Raw genomic sequence first — 21,307 nt, forward strand, 5'->3', positions numbered from 1 at the left:
GAAAAAAAACAAAGAGTTTCTTCAGCTTTTTTAATACATTTCCACTCAAAATACCTCCTAAATTCAGTTCAACCATTTTTAGCTTTAAGTTTCTGTGTGCTCTCCCCTTTTGTATATTACTCTAAACCTGTGATACCCCAAACTGTTTCTGTTGTTGTTTTTCCACTTTCAGGTAAGTGAATCATTCTTTGTTCACCTCTACCTACCACCATTCAGTACACACATGCATATTTCACTTCTGTGGGATTGTGCTGTTATCTGTGACTGCAGCTAGCCTTTCTCTGCCATACTACTAAATTGGTAATATTCTGTCAAACATCTTAACAACTGTAGGTCACCTCTTGTAACTATCTTATTTTTTTATGCTTACTAGTGCTTGTTTTCATACTGTCGGAGACTGACTATTCCAAGTTATTTGTTGTAACTTTATTTGCAATTACTCATAAACTCCATGTCAGCAAAAGAAGCAAATGAAGCCAAAGTACTTCTCTCTGAACAAATTAAGTCTTGTTTTCTGCAACAGTTACACACAAAGCCAATTGGCTAATCCTACCAGTTTTGGGCTGAAAACACTGTTGAACACTCAGCAACAGCAACTGACTACTATGAGACAGTGCACCATATAATACTACTAATACTGGACAAGCCACTGGTGCAATGTATGATGGGAAATGCCTGCTACACTAATGAGGCTTGTCTGTACTACTGCAGCAAGACTAAACTTAGGAAAATACCTTGGATTTTGCTGTAGTATCTCTCAGGCAAATCTTTCAGTTATGTAAGACATAATGACTCTGTCATAGCCAGGTCTGGGGTCCACTAAGGGAGCAGGGCTCTATTGGGCCAAATTGGTCGAAATGGCCTAAGACCAGCCCTGTACTAAGACTGAGATGCTATTTCCCAGAATATTCCCTTTTTCCGAGGTTTGGCAATCTTGGAGTTACTAAATATAAGTTCGAGGATGCGGGAGATGTAGGGGGAGTTGCATCACCTACAAAAAGAAGTTTTAAGGAGAAAAATGATTTTCAAGATTCACTATTCTCCAGGTTTCAGTCTTATTTTTTAGTCTTTTCGGCACTCGGCATTTTAAGTGCAGACATTTCAATAGGGAGCCCCTTTAATGAGGTTGACTGCAGTAACCACATGTTAATATTTTCTGCTTTCCATAACTGTATGGGTATGCATGAGGGAAGCTAATAACTGACTTCTGATTGTAGGGGAAGCTTATTTCATAATCTTGGATGTTGTTGTGCAATACAGCTGTCAGTTTTTTTTATTAATGGTATTTACTTTTAGAATTAAGTTCCCTGATTTGGGGTGGTAGCTCGCCCAGCAGAATGTCCCAGCTATAGACATTGCAATACAACCAGGTCAGACCTTGCCTTAGAGACAAGACTGAGGTCACAATTTAGTAACCTATAAGAAACAGAATATAATGTCAGTTCCTGATGCCTTTTTGAATAATTCAAGTTTTCTAAGTCCAGTGATATCTCTAGCATATACTTTGCACCTTTGTACCTTTATAAGTTTTTCAGGTGGCTTGTTTGAAGAATACAAAATGCAGAATTACATTCAATAGCTAGTCTGATCAGTGAGGTATAAAGTGGTTCAGTGATCTCACTGCAGTGACTTAACGTGTCCTTTCAATTAAATGGGCTGTAGATTATGCTCTTCTGACTTGGTCAAATTTTAAATTACGCTCTACTGTCTCTAGATATTTAGTGGTCATGTTTTCTATGATGTGGTTATTTACTTTGAAATCATGAGTCCTTTTTGCCAAGTTTTATGATGGTACACTTATAGACATTAAAAGTGTAGCGATCACTACTGCATCAGATATGTTTTGAAGAACAATCTAGACAGAAATGTTCTTCATACGGAACCCAGAGAGACACCATGTTAAACCTTGCTGGGGCACCCAGGTAACCTCCTACAGAGTCTGATGTTTTATTGCATAACCATTGCTTTACTCATTAAATTATATAACAATTGACCTTTAAAGTTAGCAATTTGTCAGTTACTCCCTTATGTGGAATAGTGTCGACGTATTAGCAAGGGCAAGATAACAATTATGAAATGTCAGCCTTCATCAAGTGCTAAATGTTATCTCTTCAAAGAATGCCACAGGATTCAAAAGCCAAGATCTTTCCTTAACAGACAGATCCTGCTCTATATCTAACATGCTGGATAAGCTTCTTTCTGACTCTCTCCAAGATTTTACACTGAACACTGGTCAGACTGATGAGTCTAGAATTCTATGGACATGATGTGACCTCCCTCAGCACTGTTTGTACACTGTTCCCACTAGAACTTGTCACCACAGTTCAGGGATGTCTCCATACAAAAACAATGACTGGTTAGAATTTAATTATATTTTCCTTAATTGTGTGTAGAAAACCAGCAGCTATGTTGTCTGGTCCCATGGAATTTGAGTTCTTAATGTTACTTGTAGCATCAATTATCATGTCTCTGGTTATTTAAGGGATGCCACCCATTGTGTTTATAGCATTCTGACATATCTATTTGCTTGCTGTTACCAGAACTTTCAGTAAATGTGTGTTCAGGTCCCCAAATGCACCCTTTCTTATAACAGAAACCTGTCATACTTTGGTCATGTACTGCACTCCCTTTTTATCTGCTGATTGCTGACAGCAATGTTTTATTATTTGCACACATGGTGAAGATAGTTTTTAGGACATGAAGTGCTTCTTTTATACAATACTAAGTTCACAATATTTGTAGCCTAATTATTTTGTCATGTGTTTTTACTTATGAATGCAAATTTTTGTGATCACTTGTAATTGAGAGAATGGTGCTCTCTTAAGAGTGAACAATAAATAAAAATGAAACTGAAAATGTAATTGCAAGTAGTGATGCAGTACAAAATTAGATCTAAATTATCGACAAACGCAGTATTAAGCAGCAATGGCACAAAATAATTTTCAGCACATTTATATCAAAGTAGAGCTAGCAAGTGACTCAGTATTTTAATGCTCTAGATACTGATTAAGAATTTTAACAGCAGTAAGCACAATAGCGCATACAGCAGGAAAACAAAACTATACACACTGAGCAGAGTGGATAAGAGTTGTTGACTGCAGCTGTTAGCTGAGATATACAAATATCCTGTTTTTTTCGATTATTGATGCAGATTATTGTTTTTAACAATTAATATATAGCACTTTTATTGTCTACTTTTTAGTCTTCGAGTGGATTTTATTGCTATTAACTAATCTGCACAAGTAACTGATTTGTCTGCAGTTAAAAGCATTCTGTATCTTTACAAATCTTTATCTCTTTGTGGCTTTCTCTAGTGCTACTGGCTTTTTTTTTTTTTTTTGCTTGAACCTCCTTGTGTTCTGACTGTGCTTCTCAAACATTTTGGAAATATAGAGTATATTTCAGAGCACTTATTATAACTGTAATTGCCTTAATATTGCTACAACTCAAGTGCTTTAGGTTGCACTGCATCTGAAGTGTTTGTGCGTTTTAGCTGCTTTTCTGTATATATATAGACTTCTCTGTTTCTTTAACTAAATAAGCTCTGCGAAGTTATTTTATTGCATTCCTGCCTGTATTTCTGAGTTTTTTTGCACTTTTAAAGTTTGTTTTTGCTAAGTTTAACTGGTAGGCTACACACTCAAGTGCGCTAGCCGAATTAAAGCATTTACTGTGTTTCTGTACCTAATTTCTGCTACTTTGTAAAAAACAAACAAAAAAATCCTTGTTTCCCACCTGTGCTGAACTAGAATAGTCCAGTCTTCAGGTATTGCTGATCTCTGGGCTGTGTCATAGTTCCTGTGTTGCCCATATCCTTATTTGGATAGGAGGAAACTTCTTTGTTCACCAGTGAGAGTGGGGAGCTCTGAGCAGCCTATCTGTCCCTTGAGGAGTGGTTCCAGCCCAGTGACCTGTAACTTATTGGCCGTTTTGGGCCATTTCCTATCTCTTTTTAACCCCCTGCTTTAAAGCCAGCTTTAGCGCGCTTTTGTGCTTGTAATTTAAAGTTTGTCCTGTTTGTTGCATTTACCTGTTGAGGCTACACACTCAAGTGCGCTAGCCTGTGTTATATATTTATTGCATTTTTCTGCAGTTTGTTGCAAAAAAGAAAAAAAAATATCCTTGTTTCCCATCTTTCCTGACCTACAGTAGTCCAAATAAAGGCTTTGCTGTATTCTGGACTTTTGGAAAGTTCTTGTGTTGCCCATTTCCTTTCTTGGATAAAGGGAGGCTTCTTTGTTCACCAGTGGCAGTGGGGAGCTTAGAGCAACCTATCTATCCCTGGAGGAGTGCTCCCAGCACAAGAATCTGGTAGTCTATTGGCCATTTTGGGCCAATTTCTAGCTCTTTCAAGTCCCCCTGTATAAAACCCGCTTTGGCGCAGTTTGTGCGCTTGTTACTACTCAGCCAAGCTCCTTGTGGTCCTGCAGAGTGGTGCTAGCAGCAGAGAGGATAAAAGAGCGACTGCTAACCTGTTAAAAGTGTTTTTTTCCTGCTATTACCTGGGCGACTGTCCGATCTAGCTAAACTGCAAGTATTTCTGCTTCTTGAACTGTTTTAAACTGTTTAAAGTTGTTTTTGCACCTGCACTTTTAAAGTTTGCCTGTTTGTTGCATTTACCTGTTGAGGCTACACACTCAAGTGCGCTAGCCTGTGTTACATATTTATTGCACTTTCCTGCTGTTTGTTGCAAAAAAGAAAAAAAAATTATCCTTGTTTCCCATCTTTCCTGACCTAGAGTAGTCCAAATACAGGCTTTGCTTTATTCTGGACTTTTGGAAAGTTCCTGTGTTGCCCATTTCCTTTCTTGGATAAAGGGAGGCTTCTTTGTTCACCAGTGGCAGTGGGGAGCTTGGAGCAGCTTATCTATCCCTGGAGGAGTGTTCCCAGCACAAGAATCTGGTAGTCTATTGGCCGTTTTGAGCCAATTTCTAGCTCTTTCAAGTCCCCCTGTATAAAACCCACTTTGGCGCGTTTTTTGCACTTGTTACTACTCAGCCAGGCTCCTTGTGGTTCTGCAGAGTGGTGCTAGCAGCAGAGAGGCTAAAAGAGTGACTGCTAACCTGATAAAAGTGTTTGTTTTCCTGCTACTATCTGGGCGACTGTCCGATCTAGCTAAACTGCAAGTATTTCTGCTTCTTGAACTGTTTTAAACTGTTTAAAGTTGTTTTTGCACCTGCACTTTTAAAGTTTGTCCTGTTTGTTGCATTTACGTGTTGAGGCCACACACTCAAGTGCGCTAGCCTGTGTTACATATTTATTGCATTTTCCTGCTGTTTGTTGCAAAAAAGAAAAAAAAGATTTTCCTTGTTCCCCGTCTTTCCTGACCTAGAGTAGTCCAAATACAGGCTTTGCTGTATTCTGGACTTTTAGAAAGTTCCTGTGTTGCCCATTTCCTTTCTTGGATAAAGGGAGGCTTCTTTGTTCACCAGTGGCAGTGGGGAGCTTGGAGCAGCCTATCTATCCCTGGAGGAGTGTTCCCAGCACAAGAATCTGGTAGTTTATTGGCCGTTTTGGGCCAATTTCTAGCTCTTTCAAGTCCCCCTGTATAAAACCCGCTGTAGCGCGACTTTGCGCGAGTTTGCGCATAGCGCAGCATCAGGCAATGCCGCTTAATTGGGTTTAAACCATTCTCAGCTCCACAAAGTCTGCTCTTCACTTTTTCCCTTAGAACTGATCTAGTTATCATAATAAACACGCTATTCCCACTCTAAAGCCTGGCACTTGCTCACTAAAGCAATTATATAAGTCAGCACTAAAAAATTAAAAGCACTACACCCTCACAAACTCCCCTTGAGTACTTTGTTCCCCATTGGCCCTTTTTTTCAATTATAAAGGAATTCCCAATACTATTCTAGCATGTTCAAAGGTCAGTTGTCAATCTCCTCTCCGGTCCAGCTGGTGAATCTGGGAATCTTGAGGCAATGTTACAACTGCCTCATGTACACAGACAACCCTCTCCTCCTCCCAACAAATTCCAACACATGTGAGAGATGCAACCATATAGCCAAACTGGAGGCTAAGCTCTCTCAACTCAGTACTGGCATAACCAGTCAGGAGGAGAAGGAAACCACACTCACTACAATTCCAGTCTCACATAGACCTACCACGACAGCAAACCAAACACATAAACACACAAAAACGTACTTGGAGGCTCTAAATAAAAATCTGCCTAAGCAGCAGAGACCTCCAAAGCAGACACCCAAGCAACCGCTACCCCAAAACAAAACATGTGCAACACATAGCTCACAAAGCCAGTGTGCGCAAGAGTCACAGCCCTTAAGGCTAAACAACACACATGATACACTTGTAATAGGTGACTCTATCATCAGGCACACTGACGTCCCGCTCACCAGGCTGAACAAGGAGAAGGTCACGGTGAGCTGCCTGTCGGGCGCTAGGATCCGCCACATAACACAAGCACTCAGGTCACTCCAAGGCAAGTACAAATATGACTCAGTCATTGTCCATGCTGGTGTGAATGACCTGAGACGTACCTCCATGGACTATATGAAAAGAGACATAGAGGAGCTCTCTGAGCATGTAGCCCAGGCCGGTATGACCCTGACCTTGAGTAGCATCTTACCCTCACCAAGAATGATGCCACAATATGAAGACAAGATGATCAATTTCAACAATTGGCTTAAGTATTGGTGTCATTCAAAGGGGATCCAATGCCTGTCTGCCTGGGATGACATGCTCGACAAGCCACGATGCTTCACTAGGGACAGCTTGCACCTGTCACCCCTGGGCTTTCGGATATTGGCAAAGGCTCTTGCCACCCACATAGTGCCTTTTTTAGGCAAGGCTCAAATGACAAACCCACCTCCATAGGTACCACAAGAGATAAAAAACTAAGAGTAATGCTACTCAACGCCAGAAGTCTAAACCTCAAGATGCACGCACTCGAAACTCTCCTTAGCATGGAGAACATCGATATCTGTGCAGTAACAGAAACCTGGTTCAAGGCTCCTGAGAGCACCCCAGCACTACCAGGTTATACCTCATACCATGTTTTTCGGCCCCAAAACTTGGACCGAACCACAAAAGGAGGGGGAGTATCAATATTCGTCAAAGATATCCACACCTCCAGGTTGGTGGCACAGCACGAAGCATCAGAGACTATCCATGTGCAACTAACAGTGGGTAAAACTGCCTTCCAGTTTATAGCCTGCTATAGAACACCCTCCCAAACCCAGGAACCCCACTCAGCCTTCCCGAGAACACTGGAAAATATGAAGGTCTCTCCAAACACCATTATATTGGGTGACTTCAACTACCCTAACATAGACTGGGAGCATTACTCTAGCTCCAACACCCTAGCCCGAAGGTTCCTAGAATTTCTAAACTCAAATGCTATGGAACAACTTGTTGCCACTCCCACAAGAGGGGAAAACATACTGGACCTGATCATCTCCAACATGGGGACTCTATGCTCCAGACCAGAAGTGTATCACTCACTGGTAAGATCAGACCATAAACTAATCTCACTAGATATTCACATCCCGACCCCAGCCCCTGCCCAGAAAACCACAGTGAAAAACTTCTCTAAAGCAAATTTCACACTCCTCAAAACCGAGGTGGAATCCTTCAAAGCCCCTGGGCCTGTGGAAAATATGGTCCAGACCGCAGAATCCTTTATAAACGCATTCTATGAACACCTTTAGGAATGCATGGATCATGCAATCCCAAATAAAACCAAGATCCAATCCTCCAAAGTTAGGCATCCTGTCTGGTGGACCCCAGCCATAAACAAACTATGCAATAGAAGGAGAAAGCTACTACATGATACAGCAAAATCCCAAAAAGGGAAGGCATCTCTGATCAGTATTAGCAAAAAACTATGGGCACTCATAAAATCGTCTAAGGCCAGCTTCAAGAGAAAAATTGCACAGGACACTAAGGATAATCACAAGGCTTTCTTTAGTTATGTTAGGAACCTGGGTGGGAATTCCCAGATATGCTCAGAATTAGTCCAAAATGACAAAAAATACACCGAACCCACAGACATTGCCAACATCCTAGCTGACAGGTTCAGTGCAAACTTCTCCCCCCCTTCCCCACTAAAAGGGCAAATATCTATCAAAGCAGAGTGCTGCCCCCCTGACATCTCAGATGCTCAGGTAAGAGCCGCCCTCTCCAAAGCAAAAAACACAGCATCAATGGGACCAGACGGTGTCCCGGGCTGCATCCTACATGAACTCCAAGAAGAACTAAACCCAAACATAAAACTACTGTTCAATCTCAGCCTTACTACAGGATATGCACCCAAAGAGTGGTGTACAGCAACAGTGGTCCCTCTCCACAAAGGTGGTGCCTCAACGGATCCTGGCAACTATCGCCCCATAAGCCTGACCAGCTTGGTCTGCAAAGCTATGGAAAGGATCATCATGAACCTCATAAATAAAGATATTGGGGACCTACAGACACTGGATCCTACTGAGTTTGGCTTTGTTAAGGGCAGATCCTGCCTCTTAAACCTGGTTGATTTCTTTGAAACAGTCATCAAGGCCATTGACGAGGGGAAGGTGGTCCACACAGCCTACCTGGACCTTGCAAAAGCCTTCGATACAATACCCCACTCGGGCATTATAGATAAGCTCACCAGCTTAAATATAAACCCCTATGTCACTAGATGGGTTGCAAACTGGCTCAAGGACAGAACCCACATGGTTAGAATTGCTGGAGCCATGTCAGACTCCAAACCAGTTACAAATGGCATCCCACAAGGCTCAGTCCTGGGACCTCTCTTGTTCGGTATATATTTCTCGGAGGTACAGGCTAACACGGAAGGACTGTGGCTGACCAAGTTCACAGATGACTACAAACTGGGCACCATAATTGACTCTCCAGCCGACACAAGCATCCTACAAAAGGGCCTCATAGAAACAGACAACTGGTGCCAGAGCCATGGCCTCAAGCTAAATGCCAAAAAGTGTATAGCCATCCCCTTTGGCAAAAACAAAGTGCCCACAAATTACCACATAGGTGGTAATCCATTAAGTATGGAAGAAGTAATTGGGGACCTGGGGACCCAAGTTGATAGCAATCTCTCATTTGACAACCACGTGGCCAAAGTGGTTAGAAAAACATTTTATATAGCCCACCTAATCATGAAGGGATTCACATCTAGATCAGGGGAGGTCATCGTGCCTCTTTACTCATCCCTCATCAGGCCCATAATTGAGTACAATGCCCCTTTTGGGATGTACCTTACGAGACACCTGCAGCAACTGGAAAGACCCCAAAAGTACCTCACCAAGAGGATCAAAGGGCTCAAACAGATGACATATGCTGCCCAGTTAAAGAAACTCCAGCTCTACTCAGTGGCATACCGCCCGCTCAGAGGCGATCTGTGCCTGACGTATAAAGCCATGTACAACCCGGAATTAATGGACATGCTGCACCTCAGAAAATCCAAATCCCCTCGAGCTACGCACTCGAGAGACTTGAACCTCAGCACTGAAATAAACAGGACATGCTGGAGGGACAGATTCATAACCCAGAGGCTCCCTTCACTCTGGAATAAAATCCCAGTTCAGTTTAGGCAGAGTCCCTCATTGACTCTCTTCAAGAGGAATCTTGATGGGTGGATGGGATATAGTAGGTTTACCCCGGGTATCACTTCTGTGTCACTGTTAGACAGAGGGACAGTATACTAACCTCGAAAAAGGGCATAGCAAAATTCATTTAAAATGGGTGGCGAAAGCCAAACACACTCTGGCTAGGCTTATAAGTGCCCTAGGGTAGATAGCCTAGTATGAACCTATGAACCTATGACCAAAAGAAAGAGTGATACAGCACGAGCAATGCAGCACCAAGAAAACTATCAAGTATAACTGCAAGAAAAAAAAAACATTTATGACACCTATCACTATTGGATTACATGAAAGTTGCTCTTAGTGTTAAAAACAGTTATGGCACTGAACATACTGCACTACAGGAAAGTTGCATTCAGTGCTAATCCTAAAGGAGGAGGAGGGGAGGCAAGAGAACTACACACGGGCTGCAGTTTGGTGAATGGTGCACTGCTTATGCTAAGCAGTAACACTAGCTAGTAATGGTAGGGGTAAAGTGACAATATTAAAAAAAAAAGTAAAAACAATGATGGAATGAAGACTACAGAAATGTAGCACATTACTGAAACAGCAACACATCATTTGACTACTTACACAAGCAGGCAGGATAACCGTAGTTGCCGGGAGCGCACTGATTGCAGGTCAATCCACCAAAGCCAGGACGACAGTGACACTGACCATTGGGGTCACAGGTCATGTCTGCTGAGCCATAACTGTCACAGCTGCATGCTGCATTATAAACAGAAATTTATCATCAAACACTTCATGCAGTCTTATTACAATCTAACTCAGCTCTATCTTACAAAAGATATGAATATGAGTGAGCCCGTAACAGATCACTAATTACTAAAATTTATAGAAAAGCAACCTTACATAACATTCTGAGCAGTAGCTACCTGTTTTATTTGTATATTTGTTTGCTTATTTATTCTTTAGATGGCTGAGTAGCTGAATTTATATAACAGATCATGTTAGGGCAGCACGTGGACACAAGGCAAACACAAACAGACATAAAAAGAAAATGTGCAGAGATAGCAACAATAAAGAATATATAATGAGATAACCAATGAGAGTTAAAACAATATTAATCAAATAGTTAATCATGTGAAAGCACATCAGATTTGTCTGGAGCCTTAGGCGGATGATGGTCAGGGTAGGTTCTTATTCCCAATGGTCCTGAGTTACACAAACCAAACAATGAAAATGAAGTCATGAATGAATGAAAGGTAGATCCATTTCTAAAATAATAATAAAAAAAACAAAAATAGGTCCCAAGGCTCAAAATTAGTTCAAATGTTCTAAGAAAATGATTGCCACAGATTAAGTGAAAACAAGTTTTAAGCTGAAATGGAAATCATAAACTTGCAAAGAGCATACAGTCACTGACACAGTTGTACAACATATTAAGATGCCACAGCTATACAATTTATGACATTTTACTATATGGAAAACGTGCTGACAGTTCCAAAGAAAGTACAGTACTTACCCACTTTCATCTAACCTCAAATTGTAACAATCAGAGAATCAAATTTACTGTTTTCTTCTATGATACTTAGGTCTTTCATCAGGTGGTTTTGATTCAAATTACAGAAGCAGCCACTACAGTGAACAATTCACTATACGAATTAAATCTGCTACCCATAGTTAAAACAAATACTTACTAAACCTAATCATCTGATTTTCTTTTAATTAGACTGGCTGTTAGCGCCTTACAGATTTCCTGATTCTGACCTTATTGCATATATACTACACAGAAAACTGCCTGAAAAGCTATGAGGCAGTTAGTCTGCAATCAGTCTGATTTCTCACAGTAGAATCTGCTCTCTGATACCCTAACTCCTGCACTTGTTGTAAGCACATACATCACTACCACTGACAATTAATTATGTATCACTTTCTTGAGCCTTTGCTGATCTTGCTTGGCCTAGTTCTTCAAATGTACACAAATGAAATAACACACTTCTAAAGTTTTAATTGTGAATGCTTACACATTTTATATGAAATGCTGTTATCTTTACTTTTGTACAGGCCCTACCTCGTACCTGGAACATAAATATATATACAACTGTTTAAGTCCATATTTTCCTGCCTTGGTCTGAATTTTGAGAAGGCCATAACAGTAGTTCTCTTGGCATTTTTGTCACAATTTTAGCTGTGCGAGGTGCTGCATTAGATTTCAAGCCATGTTATTGTTAAACTGCTATCAAGTAACATGTGACTAGCGCCATCTATAAATGCTATGGCTAAATGTATCTTTAAAATATCCTTATGCAAAGTAAAGTATAAATATTAGTTTCTTTTTTTTCTTTGACTTGTCTTTCTGAGGAGTTCATGTGACGTATTCTGGCTAATATCCATATACACATATGGTGTACAGATAGGAACCACTGTTGGTTTAACATGCCGTTATTTACCAGATTTCTAAGCATCTTGGCCCCTGATGGCGCCATGTTCTCTTTTTTAAAGCATTCCAACATTCCAAGGTTTCTATTTTTATTTTTTTATAAGTCAAAATCTGTAATAATCTCAATACTTGACATAAAGCTGGTATTCATCCAAGGCATCTTCTTGTAAGATAAAGTGTACTTCAGTTGGTTTATTCCATCTGTATTTTCAAAAGCTGGAGAAAATCAATATACTTTGTAATTAAGCCACTTTAAACAGGTATTTGCTGATAATTTATCAACTGTATAATTACAATAAATATTTCAGAATCAATTTTTATCTTTTTTATGCAATAAATTAAATATATAATGTGAATTCTAACTGTAACTATTACATGACCACAACAGTTGTCACCCACAGCCTTTCTGTCAGTAACAGTGAATTATATAGCCTTTAGCTGTACAATAAACTAAGGTTTTAGGAATAATCAGACGTGTTTTGTAATAGTGTTCATATAAATTCAAGTTAGTAATGCGGGCATAACTATTTAGTGCTTAATGGAATTCATTTAATGTTTTTGTATAGCAGCTAGTGACACTAAATAAACAGTTCATTTTCATGTGTGTGTGTGTGTGTGTGTGTGTGTGTGTGTGTGTGTGCTTGTGTCTGTCTATTTGTCCCAGAGCAGCATTTATGTCTAAACAAAGCCACTTGGGGTGGTCATCTTTTTAACTGTGTTGAAATGGTATCCTTGTAGGTGAAAAAGCAAATTTAACAATGACACTGGAGACCTTCAAACACTGGGTCCATCCCAGTTTGGATTTGTCAAAGAAAGGCCATTTACTACTGAACCTGGTGGACTTCTTTGAGAAGGTCACCATGGCAATGGATGAGGGTAAAACAGTGCATACTGCTTACCTTGACCTGGCTAAGGCATTGGGAATAATACCCCACTTGGGCATTGTTAACAAACTTATGGAATTAGACATAAACTCTATATAACTCATTGGATAGCCAACTGGCTCAGAGATAGGACCCATGAAGTTAGGATTGGTGAGACCACCTCCACAAAGAGGCAGGTCACCAGTGAAGTCCTTGAAGCTCTGTGCTGGGCCCACTCCTCTTTGGCATCTACTTCTCAAAAATTAAAGCCAATATCAAAGACCTTTGTCTGAACAAGTCTGCAGATGATTGCAAACTGGGAGTAATCATAGAATCCCTCCAAGATGCAAACATCTTACAAGAGGGTGTAATACAGACAGATGACTGGTTCTAAAGCTATGGCTTAAAACTCAATGCTAAGAAATGCATTATTGTACCTTTTGGGAAGTTAGCCACCCCAGGAAACTGCATCATTGATAAAACACCTCTAAAAGTAGACCCAATAGTCAGGGAACTGGGAGCAGATTTGGACAGTATCCTGGCCTTTGACCAACATGTATCCAAAGTAGTAAGGAAAACATTCTATGTTGCTCAACTTATAAGTAAGAGCATGACATATAGGTTGAGGGAAGTCATTGTACCACTATACTTGGCCCTCATCGGACCCATCATTGTGTATAGTGCTTCCTTCGGTATGTTCTTGACCAGACACATGCAGCAGCTGGAACATCCATAGGGTTTTCTTACAAAATGAATACAGGGCATGAACAGAATGTCCTATGCGGATTGTCTTGGAGCCCTGTCTCTGTACTCTGTCTCCTACAGACTGCTGAGAGGTGATCCGTGCCTGACATACAAGGCATCCCTGGACCCCACTCTGATGAACCTTTTGTACGTCTGCAAACCAAACAGAATCAGAACTACTAGAGCTAAAGACCTAAATTTTGCACGTAACATAGATAGGACATGGAGACACAGATATGTATCTCAGAGAATTCCCATTCTCTGGAATAGGCTCTCCATCCATGTGAAACAAAGGCCCTCCCTAACCTTATTTAAGCATAACTTGGGCTATTGGATGGGAAATCAAAAATGTACCCCTGGTCTGGCACCTATTTCTCTGAAGGACAGAGGCACTCAGTAAATCATGTTACAACCAGCAATCACCCTTATATGTTCTTCTTTCCGCTTTTCCCGGTTAGGGGTCACCACAGCAGAACTCTAGTCCGCTAATGATTGGCAGTAGATTTTTACAGTGCTGAGATGCCAGCTCGACGCCCAACCTTCAACGAAGGCATGCCCTACGCATGTCTTTCGAACGCCACTTGACCGCGGGGAGGACATGCAGACTCCACACAGAAGGTGCTCCAGCCGAGAATCGAACGGGAGAACCTCTTGCTGTGAGGCGACAACGCTACCGCTGCACCACCGGGACTTTAGCAATCACCCTTATATAAGCGTCTAAATGATATAACTTGTAAGAAACATTTGGGTTGCATGGCTAGGCTTATAAATGCCTTAGTGGTCGTTAATCTAGTATACACCTATGAACCTATAAAACTATTTACTTAACTGATGAAAATGAAGTGCAGTGAATGTGCGTTATTACTACACAGACTTTACAACATGGGTTTATGCTAAAAATATTGATGATAATGCTGGTTGTAAGGAGACTTGACACACAGGATGGGGGGTTAAGAAGGACATCTATCCCCCTTACAAGCATAAATCGTATTTCCTCTTCAACTTCGGTAATATCTGTGTGGTCATGGTTTAACAGATGGCTCATAACATCTGACTGATGGCACATAATATTGTAATTATACTTAAATAGTACTACCAATATGCTTATGATTTGACTGACTGCACATACAGGTGTTTCCCCTGTACTACTTGCAACCCAAAATGACTGCATATTTTACTCTTAACATTTGATTTTTACAACACTCCTTTCTCTTTCAGAAGTAACAGAGAACAGTGGACCCCGCCAGTGAGTTTCTGTAGGTCTCAGAATGTTCTGCTGTCAATGTACTTTTACAGTTGCCATGTACTGACAGAATGTCATACCAGCAGTATAGTTTGACAACTGCCTTTACATTCTGACAGCTCCAGATACTAGATGACAGGCTTTTTTTAAATTACATTTATGAGGAGTTCTTTAAAAAGACAGCTGCAGACGGTTGATGGGACGTAGCAATCTCCTTTCCTAACAGGATTAATAATGAATGAATCAATCCATCTACCTAATTATTTAACTGCCTAAATCTCTCTCTATATATCTACGTAAAAGTGGTGCCAGAACAAACAGGGAAAAATCTGGTTACATGCCCTATCTGTCTGTCAGTCTGTCAACTTATTCATATATCTACCTGTTTAAATAAAAAAGTAATGCTGTAGTTGCGTAAAAAAAATGTTGAGCTGATTTCCTAGCAGCAGATAATTCTGCTCATATAACTAAATCACTTACTGTTGTGGACTTACTTATATGTGAGCTCTAGTGTTCTCCAATACAACCTCCCTCTTTAGCCATAAAATACTCAGTATAGTTTCCAGGATTGCTCAATGCTTAGTTATTTTGTTTACTTTATTCATCTGTTAAACACGTAAGCACAATAGGCACAACAGCCTCTTTTGTGGGGTGACCAGGGGTGTGTTTTCCTACTGTGGTAACAATCATAGCTCAGTCGTGGGCAGGGGATTAACCTATGACCTTTGCAGATGACCACTAAGGCAAAGCCTGAGTCAGTAAATTTTGATAGGAGTAAATCCTGCTTCACCTATGGCTGGAGCTACTTTTCAATATATTTCTTACATTTATTAAATGACTCTCATTTTCTTAACGGATGTTTCTGCTCATATAATGAATTGCAGATGGCTCCTCTTTATGGTGAGTTGGTCGAAGGACTAAATGGTGAAACCAACATAGTCAAAACCACGACTGACAATTTACTTCATCGATCAACATGAACAATCGAAACAACACCAGCAAACAAAACAAAACAATGTCTGCCCCCTGCACCTCACCCACCCCCTGATAATTATATATGCCATCTCCAAGACTGCACAACAGTGGGAAAACTTAAAAATCTTGGATTTTATCTCAACAGTTATTAATAGCTCACCTAAGAATACTTCATATATATCTGTTATTTATAAAATTCTCAGAAATGATTTTAGCAAAACAGATGTTTCTTATTGGAATTATTCAAGTGAAGTTAATAGACAAGTATTCCCAGAAAAAGATAAAAAAAACATTGTTTACAGTTGGGGAAGGAATCCACATCTTCCCTGTTCTGGCATGTATCCACATGGAAATTTTTACATAGATGTTTTTTCACTCCACATAGACTAGCAATAATGTACAAGAAAGGTGGAAATCCTGGCAATGTGGACACCCGGATGCTGACTGGATACATATGGTTGTTAATTGCAAAATCATTTCCCCATTTTGGTTAGACTTTAAATATCTTTGTAAAGCTCTATGGAATGACAACTGTATAATTTCTGACTCCCTTATCCTTTTCAATGTTCTTATTCCTGAAGTCATTCCTAAAAAACAAACATTTTAACTATGGTCTACCTTTTCTATAGCAAGGAAAATTGTTTCTAAAAATTGAAATCCCAATCTACTCCTGTCTTTAAAGCTGAGTTTATTCATTTTGTGAAATACATTTGTAAGAATGAGATTGCTACTATAAAAGCAAGGACTAACAACACAACCTATCATTTAATTGCTTGGACAAAATTGTCTAATCTGTTAGAGAAATATTAGGTGTTCTCCTATGTATATTGCTTTTTTAGTTGTTATGGATATTGTATATAGTTTGTTTTTCTTATCACTATACTGTTAATGTATTGTGTTATAAAATGAATAAAAACATTTTAGAAAAAAATAAGTTAACCACACTTTTTACCATTAGTTATATTACTTATCATAAATGGGACTTGAATGAAATAACAATCAGGGCTGTGGAGGCAAAGCGTCCTCATGGGATGCAGGGAGGCTTACTTCCCTACAGATATGTTTTTTAGGGGCTTTATGTAGTACATTTCTGTGAAAAGTACAGTTTTGTACCTACCATAAATGTAGATGTTCGAAGATCCACATTGCTGCAGTCCTTACACTTGGGTAGTCCGCTGTCCTCGGTCGGCCCGAATATCAAAGTATAAGGCTGACGTCGGTCAAGGCGCATTAGACTGACATCAGGACGTCAGGGTACAAATGCGCATGACCGACGTCATATCCTCAGTCTTTTCTTGCCCCAGATGTCAGAAGACCCCAAAAGAAAGGTCAAAACCAAAAGACAGCAAACAACCAACCAACCACCCTTGCACTAATAATATGTACAATATATACAATAAATACAATATTTACAACCCAACCCACACAACCGCCTCTAACTACAGAGGGGAAGGAGGGAGGTAAATTGGACTGCAGCAATGTGGATCTTCGAACATCTACATTTATGGTAGGTACAAAACTGTACTATGTTCTTCATCTCACATTGCTGCAGTCCTTACACTTGGGTAGAATCCCAAAGCAGAGGTAAGGGAGGATGGCAAAACTATAAAGCAGCAGGAGCTGCCAAAATGCCCTGTAAAATAGCAGTGGCAAAACCAGCCCTAGCTTTAGAGTAAAGTGGAAGGTGATAATGCTTAGAGAAAGTATGCACTGAACTCCAAGTAGCTGCCTCCAAAATATCCTTAGTTGCCACCCCTTAAAAGGCTGTCAAGTGGCAGTAGCCCTAGTGGAATGAGGCCTAATCCCAGCTGGAATCTCCTTACCATGATGGGAATAACAGAAAGCAATGCAAAACCCAATCCACTTAGAAATAGTTTGTTTTGACACAGGCTTGCCCTGAGAACTCAAAGCAAAAGAAACAAATAACTGCTGAGACTGCCTGAACCCTTTAGTTCTGCTCAAATAATATCGCAACTGCCTGTGTACATCTAAAGTGTGCAAAATCTTTTCCCCTTTATTTTGGGGATTTGCATAAAAAGTAGGCAAATGAATAGTTTGGTTTAAAGCCACACTAGAAACCACTTTAGGCATAAAGGAAGGATTAGTGCAAAGATACCCTATCCTTATGGAAAATTAAGAAAGGCTCAACTGACATAAGGGCCTGTAATTCAGAAACCCTTCTTGCAGAGGTAATGGCCAACAAAAAGCAGTCTTCCATGATAAATATTTCAACTCGGCAGTAGCTGCAGGCTCAAAAGGTTGTAGAGTGAGTTTCTCCAACACAAAATTGAGATCCCAAGCAGGAGTAGGAGCTCTACGTGGGGTCTTATATTCTTTGCCCTCTAAGAAATTGCTTGAACAAAGGATGAGAAAACAATGGTGGGTCACAGTCATAGTGAGCCGAAATTGCTGCAGCATGAACCTTAATAGAAGAGAAGGACAAACCTTTGTCCAGTAACTCAGTAAGATATTGAAGAGCCACACTTAAATTAGGCTCAGAAACATCAAATTCCTTTGCTGCACTCCAAAATAAAAATCTCTTCCATTTATCTGCACACTTTCCTTGTACTAGGCCTTCTGGCTTCCAAAATAACATTCAAAACTTGCTGTGGAAGTCGAGACCCTCCAGGGTTCAAAACAGAATATGCCAGGCTGTTAGGTGAAGAGAGTGAAGTTTGACATTGAGTAAATGACTGTTCTCTTGAGACAGCAGGTGTGGAATTGAAGGCAAAGGCCATGGAGGCTCCCGTACCAGACTTCTCAGTAAAGGGTACCAGTGCTGTCGAGGCCAATCTGGAGCTATTAAAATCATCCTTGGCTTGTCCTGTCTGACCTTTAGGAGTACCTTTGGGAGGAGAGGCAGAGGTGGAAAGGCATACACATGAAGATTGCTCCAATTGAAAGAAAGAGCATCCACTTTCCAGGCTGTGTGATGAAACCTTTTCGTGCAAAACTTTGGCAGCTGGTAGTTTAGTGGAGAAGCGAACAGATCTATGTCTGGAGTTCCCCATGACATTGTCAATTTCTGAAATACATGAGGATCCAATTTCCACTCGTGGGGATCCATAATTCGTCTGCTCAACGCATCTGCTAAGGAGTTCTGTGCTCCCGGCAGAAACCTTGCCTGAAGATGTAGCTGTAAACTGAGAGCAGTCTCCCACAAAATCATTGCTTGCCTGCATAGAGGATAAGAATGTGTTCCCCTTGCTTGTTGATGTACCACATGACAGTTGTGTTGTCTGTTAGAATCAACACCTGCCCTGGAAGAAGTAAATCCTTGAAAGCTATTAATGCAAATTGGACTGCTAACATCTCCTTCAAGTTGATATGTAGATGTTGTAGTCTGGCAGGCCACGTGTCTTGTATCCACTTTCCATTTAGATGAGCTCCCCAAGCTTTGTCTGAGGCATCTGTCGTTAGAATCTGACTCGCCTCTGGCCGGGTCACAGAGAGTCCCTTGTTTAGGTGACATTCCTGAGCCCACCACAAAAATTCCTTTTGAATGCAAGGTATTATCTGAATGACAGTGTCCATATCCTGGCAGTGCTGTGTCCATACATTTTGAGATACCATTGTAGCTTCCTCATATGCAGTTTGGCATTGGGAAGCACCAGAATACAAGATGCCATGAACCCCAAGGCTTGAAGGACTGTCCTTGCAGTCAGCCTGGACTGATGAGACAATTGATGGAAGTAAAGGGAAAGATTCTTTTGTTTGTCCGGGGTCAAAAAGGCCATCTGGGATGCTGTATTCAGTCTTACACCCAGAAAGCACATGTCCTGAGAGGGTACTAGACTGGACTTTATTTCGCTCACAGAATACCCCAGGCATCTTAGCACTGCTATCACATATTGCAAATGATGAAGAAGTTCGTCCCTTTCTTGAGCCAGAATCAGGCAATCGTCCAAATAAGGATAAATCTGTATTCCTTTTAGCCTGAAGAAAGCTATCACTGGAGCCAGAACTTTCGTGAACACTCTGGGCAGTAGATAAGCCAAAGGGCAATGCAGAGAACTGATAATGAGAAGTCCCAGCCAAACGCAGATACTTCCTGCAACTTAGTCTGATAGGAACATGAAGGTAAGCCTCCTTGAGATCCAGAGTTACCATCCAGTGATCTTTGCCCAGCAGAGGTAAAAGCTGTTGTAACGTCAACATTTTGAACTTGGGAATGTCCAGATAAGTGTTGAGGATAGATAAATCCAAAATTGGTCTCCACGTGTTCCCCTTCTTTGGTACTAGGAACAGGCGAGAATAAAATCCTAGGCCCACTTCTGGCAGGGGGACCGGCTGTATGGCCCCTATTTGAAGTAGCAGAGAAATTTGTTTGTGAGCCTCTATTCTTTGTTGAGGAGGAACGTCTGGCATGCCTTTGAAAGGAGGCAAGGTATGGAAATAAAACTTGTAACCTTGGTGTATGATATCCAATACCCATCTGTCTTGGGTAATTAAACTCCAATTTTCCTTGAGAAGTGCCAACCTTCCTCCCAAAGGTGCTGCCAGACGAGAAGGCTCTGGCAGCTGAAAAGGTAGGTCATTGGGCCTGTTTACGAAAGGACTGACCCCTGCCCTCACTCGAAGACTGTGCAGGTGAACTCCCTGTTCTAGGCCTGAAAGAGCCCTGAGCTCTGCCCCTACCACGTCTAGATCTACCCCTAGACTGGGAATCATAAGAAGGATACGTCCACCCCTTGGTAGGCCAATTCCTACTAAACTTGGAGGCTGAACCTGCAAAAAATCTTTAACAGTCTGCATAGACTTAGCCTTGTCTTCCATTTTCTTTAAGACTGCCTCCACAGGTGAACCAAACAACACATCAGACTGTAAAGGAGCATCTAAAATCCTTGTCTTAACATGGTCAGATAAATTCTGATCCCTCAGCCAGGCGTGCCTGTGAAGAACTGACCCAGTGGCAGCCACCCTAGACGAGGCCTGTACAGCATCAAAACCACATTGCAAAGAATGCTTACCCACCTGTTCAGAAACATGCACCAAATCCTGTAATTCCTTACACTCAATACCTTCCGCCAGAGCATCTACCTTAGACTTCAATTGAGAAAGTAGATAGTTTTGGAATTTCAACATGTGAAACTGGCAATTCAAAGCCCTCATAGCTAAGGTGGAAGAAGTATAGACTTTCTTTCCCCATCTATCCACAGCCCTGGCCTCTTTATCTGGAGGAACCGGATTTTTTACAACAGAAGCCTTGACACCCTTAGGCCCTTGACTAACAGTTTCTGGGTCCGCCCTAGGACTCTTAAAAAGATATTTATGAGCTTCAGGCACCCTGTAATACCTATCCGGTTTAACAGGAGCAAGAGGCAAAGAATCAGGATTAAGAGCAGCCTCTGCAAACACATCTTCCACAACATCCAGAACAGGAGGTATAGCCAAAGGCCTATGCTGGGGTAAAAACAAAAATTCCCTAAGCCTTCTCCTGGAATCAGAAAAGTCCTGACCTTCCCACTTAAAATGTTCCCTCATGGAATGAAGAGTCTCT

General features: G+C 40.9%; 1 protein-coding gene across 3 annotated transcripts in view; it reads right to left on the bottom strand.

Annotated features, from left to right (window-relative positions):
- Window positions 1-21,307, bottom strand: part of LAMA3 (laminin subunit alpha 3) — a 2,187,360-nt gene that overhangs the window by 1,154,619 nt on the left and 1,011,434 nt on the right. For all 3 annotated transcript variants that reach the window (XM_044065357.1, XM_044065355.1, XM_044065356.1), the window contains exon 14: window positions 10,173-10,307. In XM_044065357.1, the coding sequence (XP_043921292.1) occupies window positions 10,173-10,307 (135 nt within the window). The remainder of the gene's footprint in view (window positions 1-10,172; window positions 10,308-21,307) is intronic.

Source organism: Protopterus annectens, chromosome 3.part0, assembly GCF_019279795.1.
Source record: "Protopterus annectens isolate FY-2018-M chromosome 3.part0, PAN1.0, whole genome shotgun sequence".
In the NCBI taxonomy this organism is placed as follows: Eukaryota; Metazoa; Chordata; order Ceratodontiformes; family Protopteridae; genus Protopterus; species Protopterus annectens.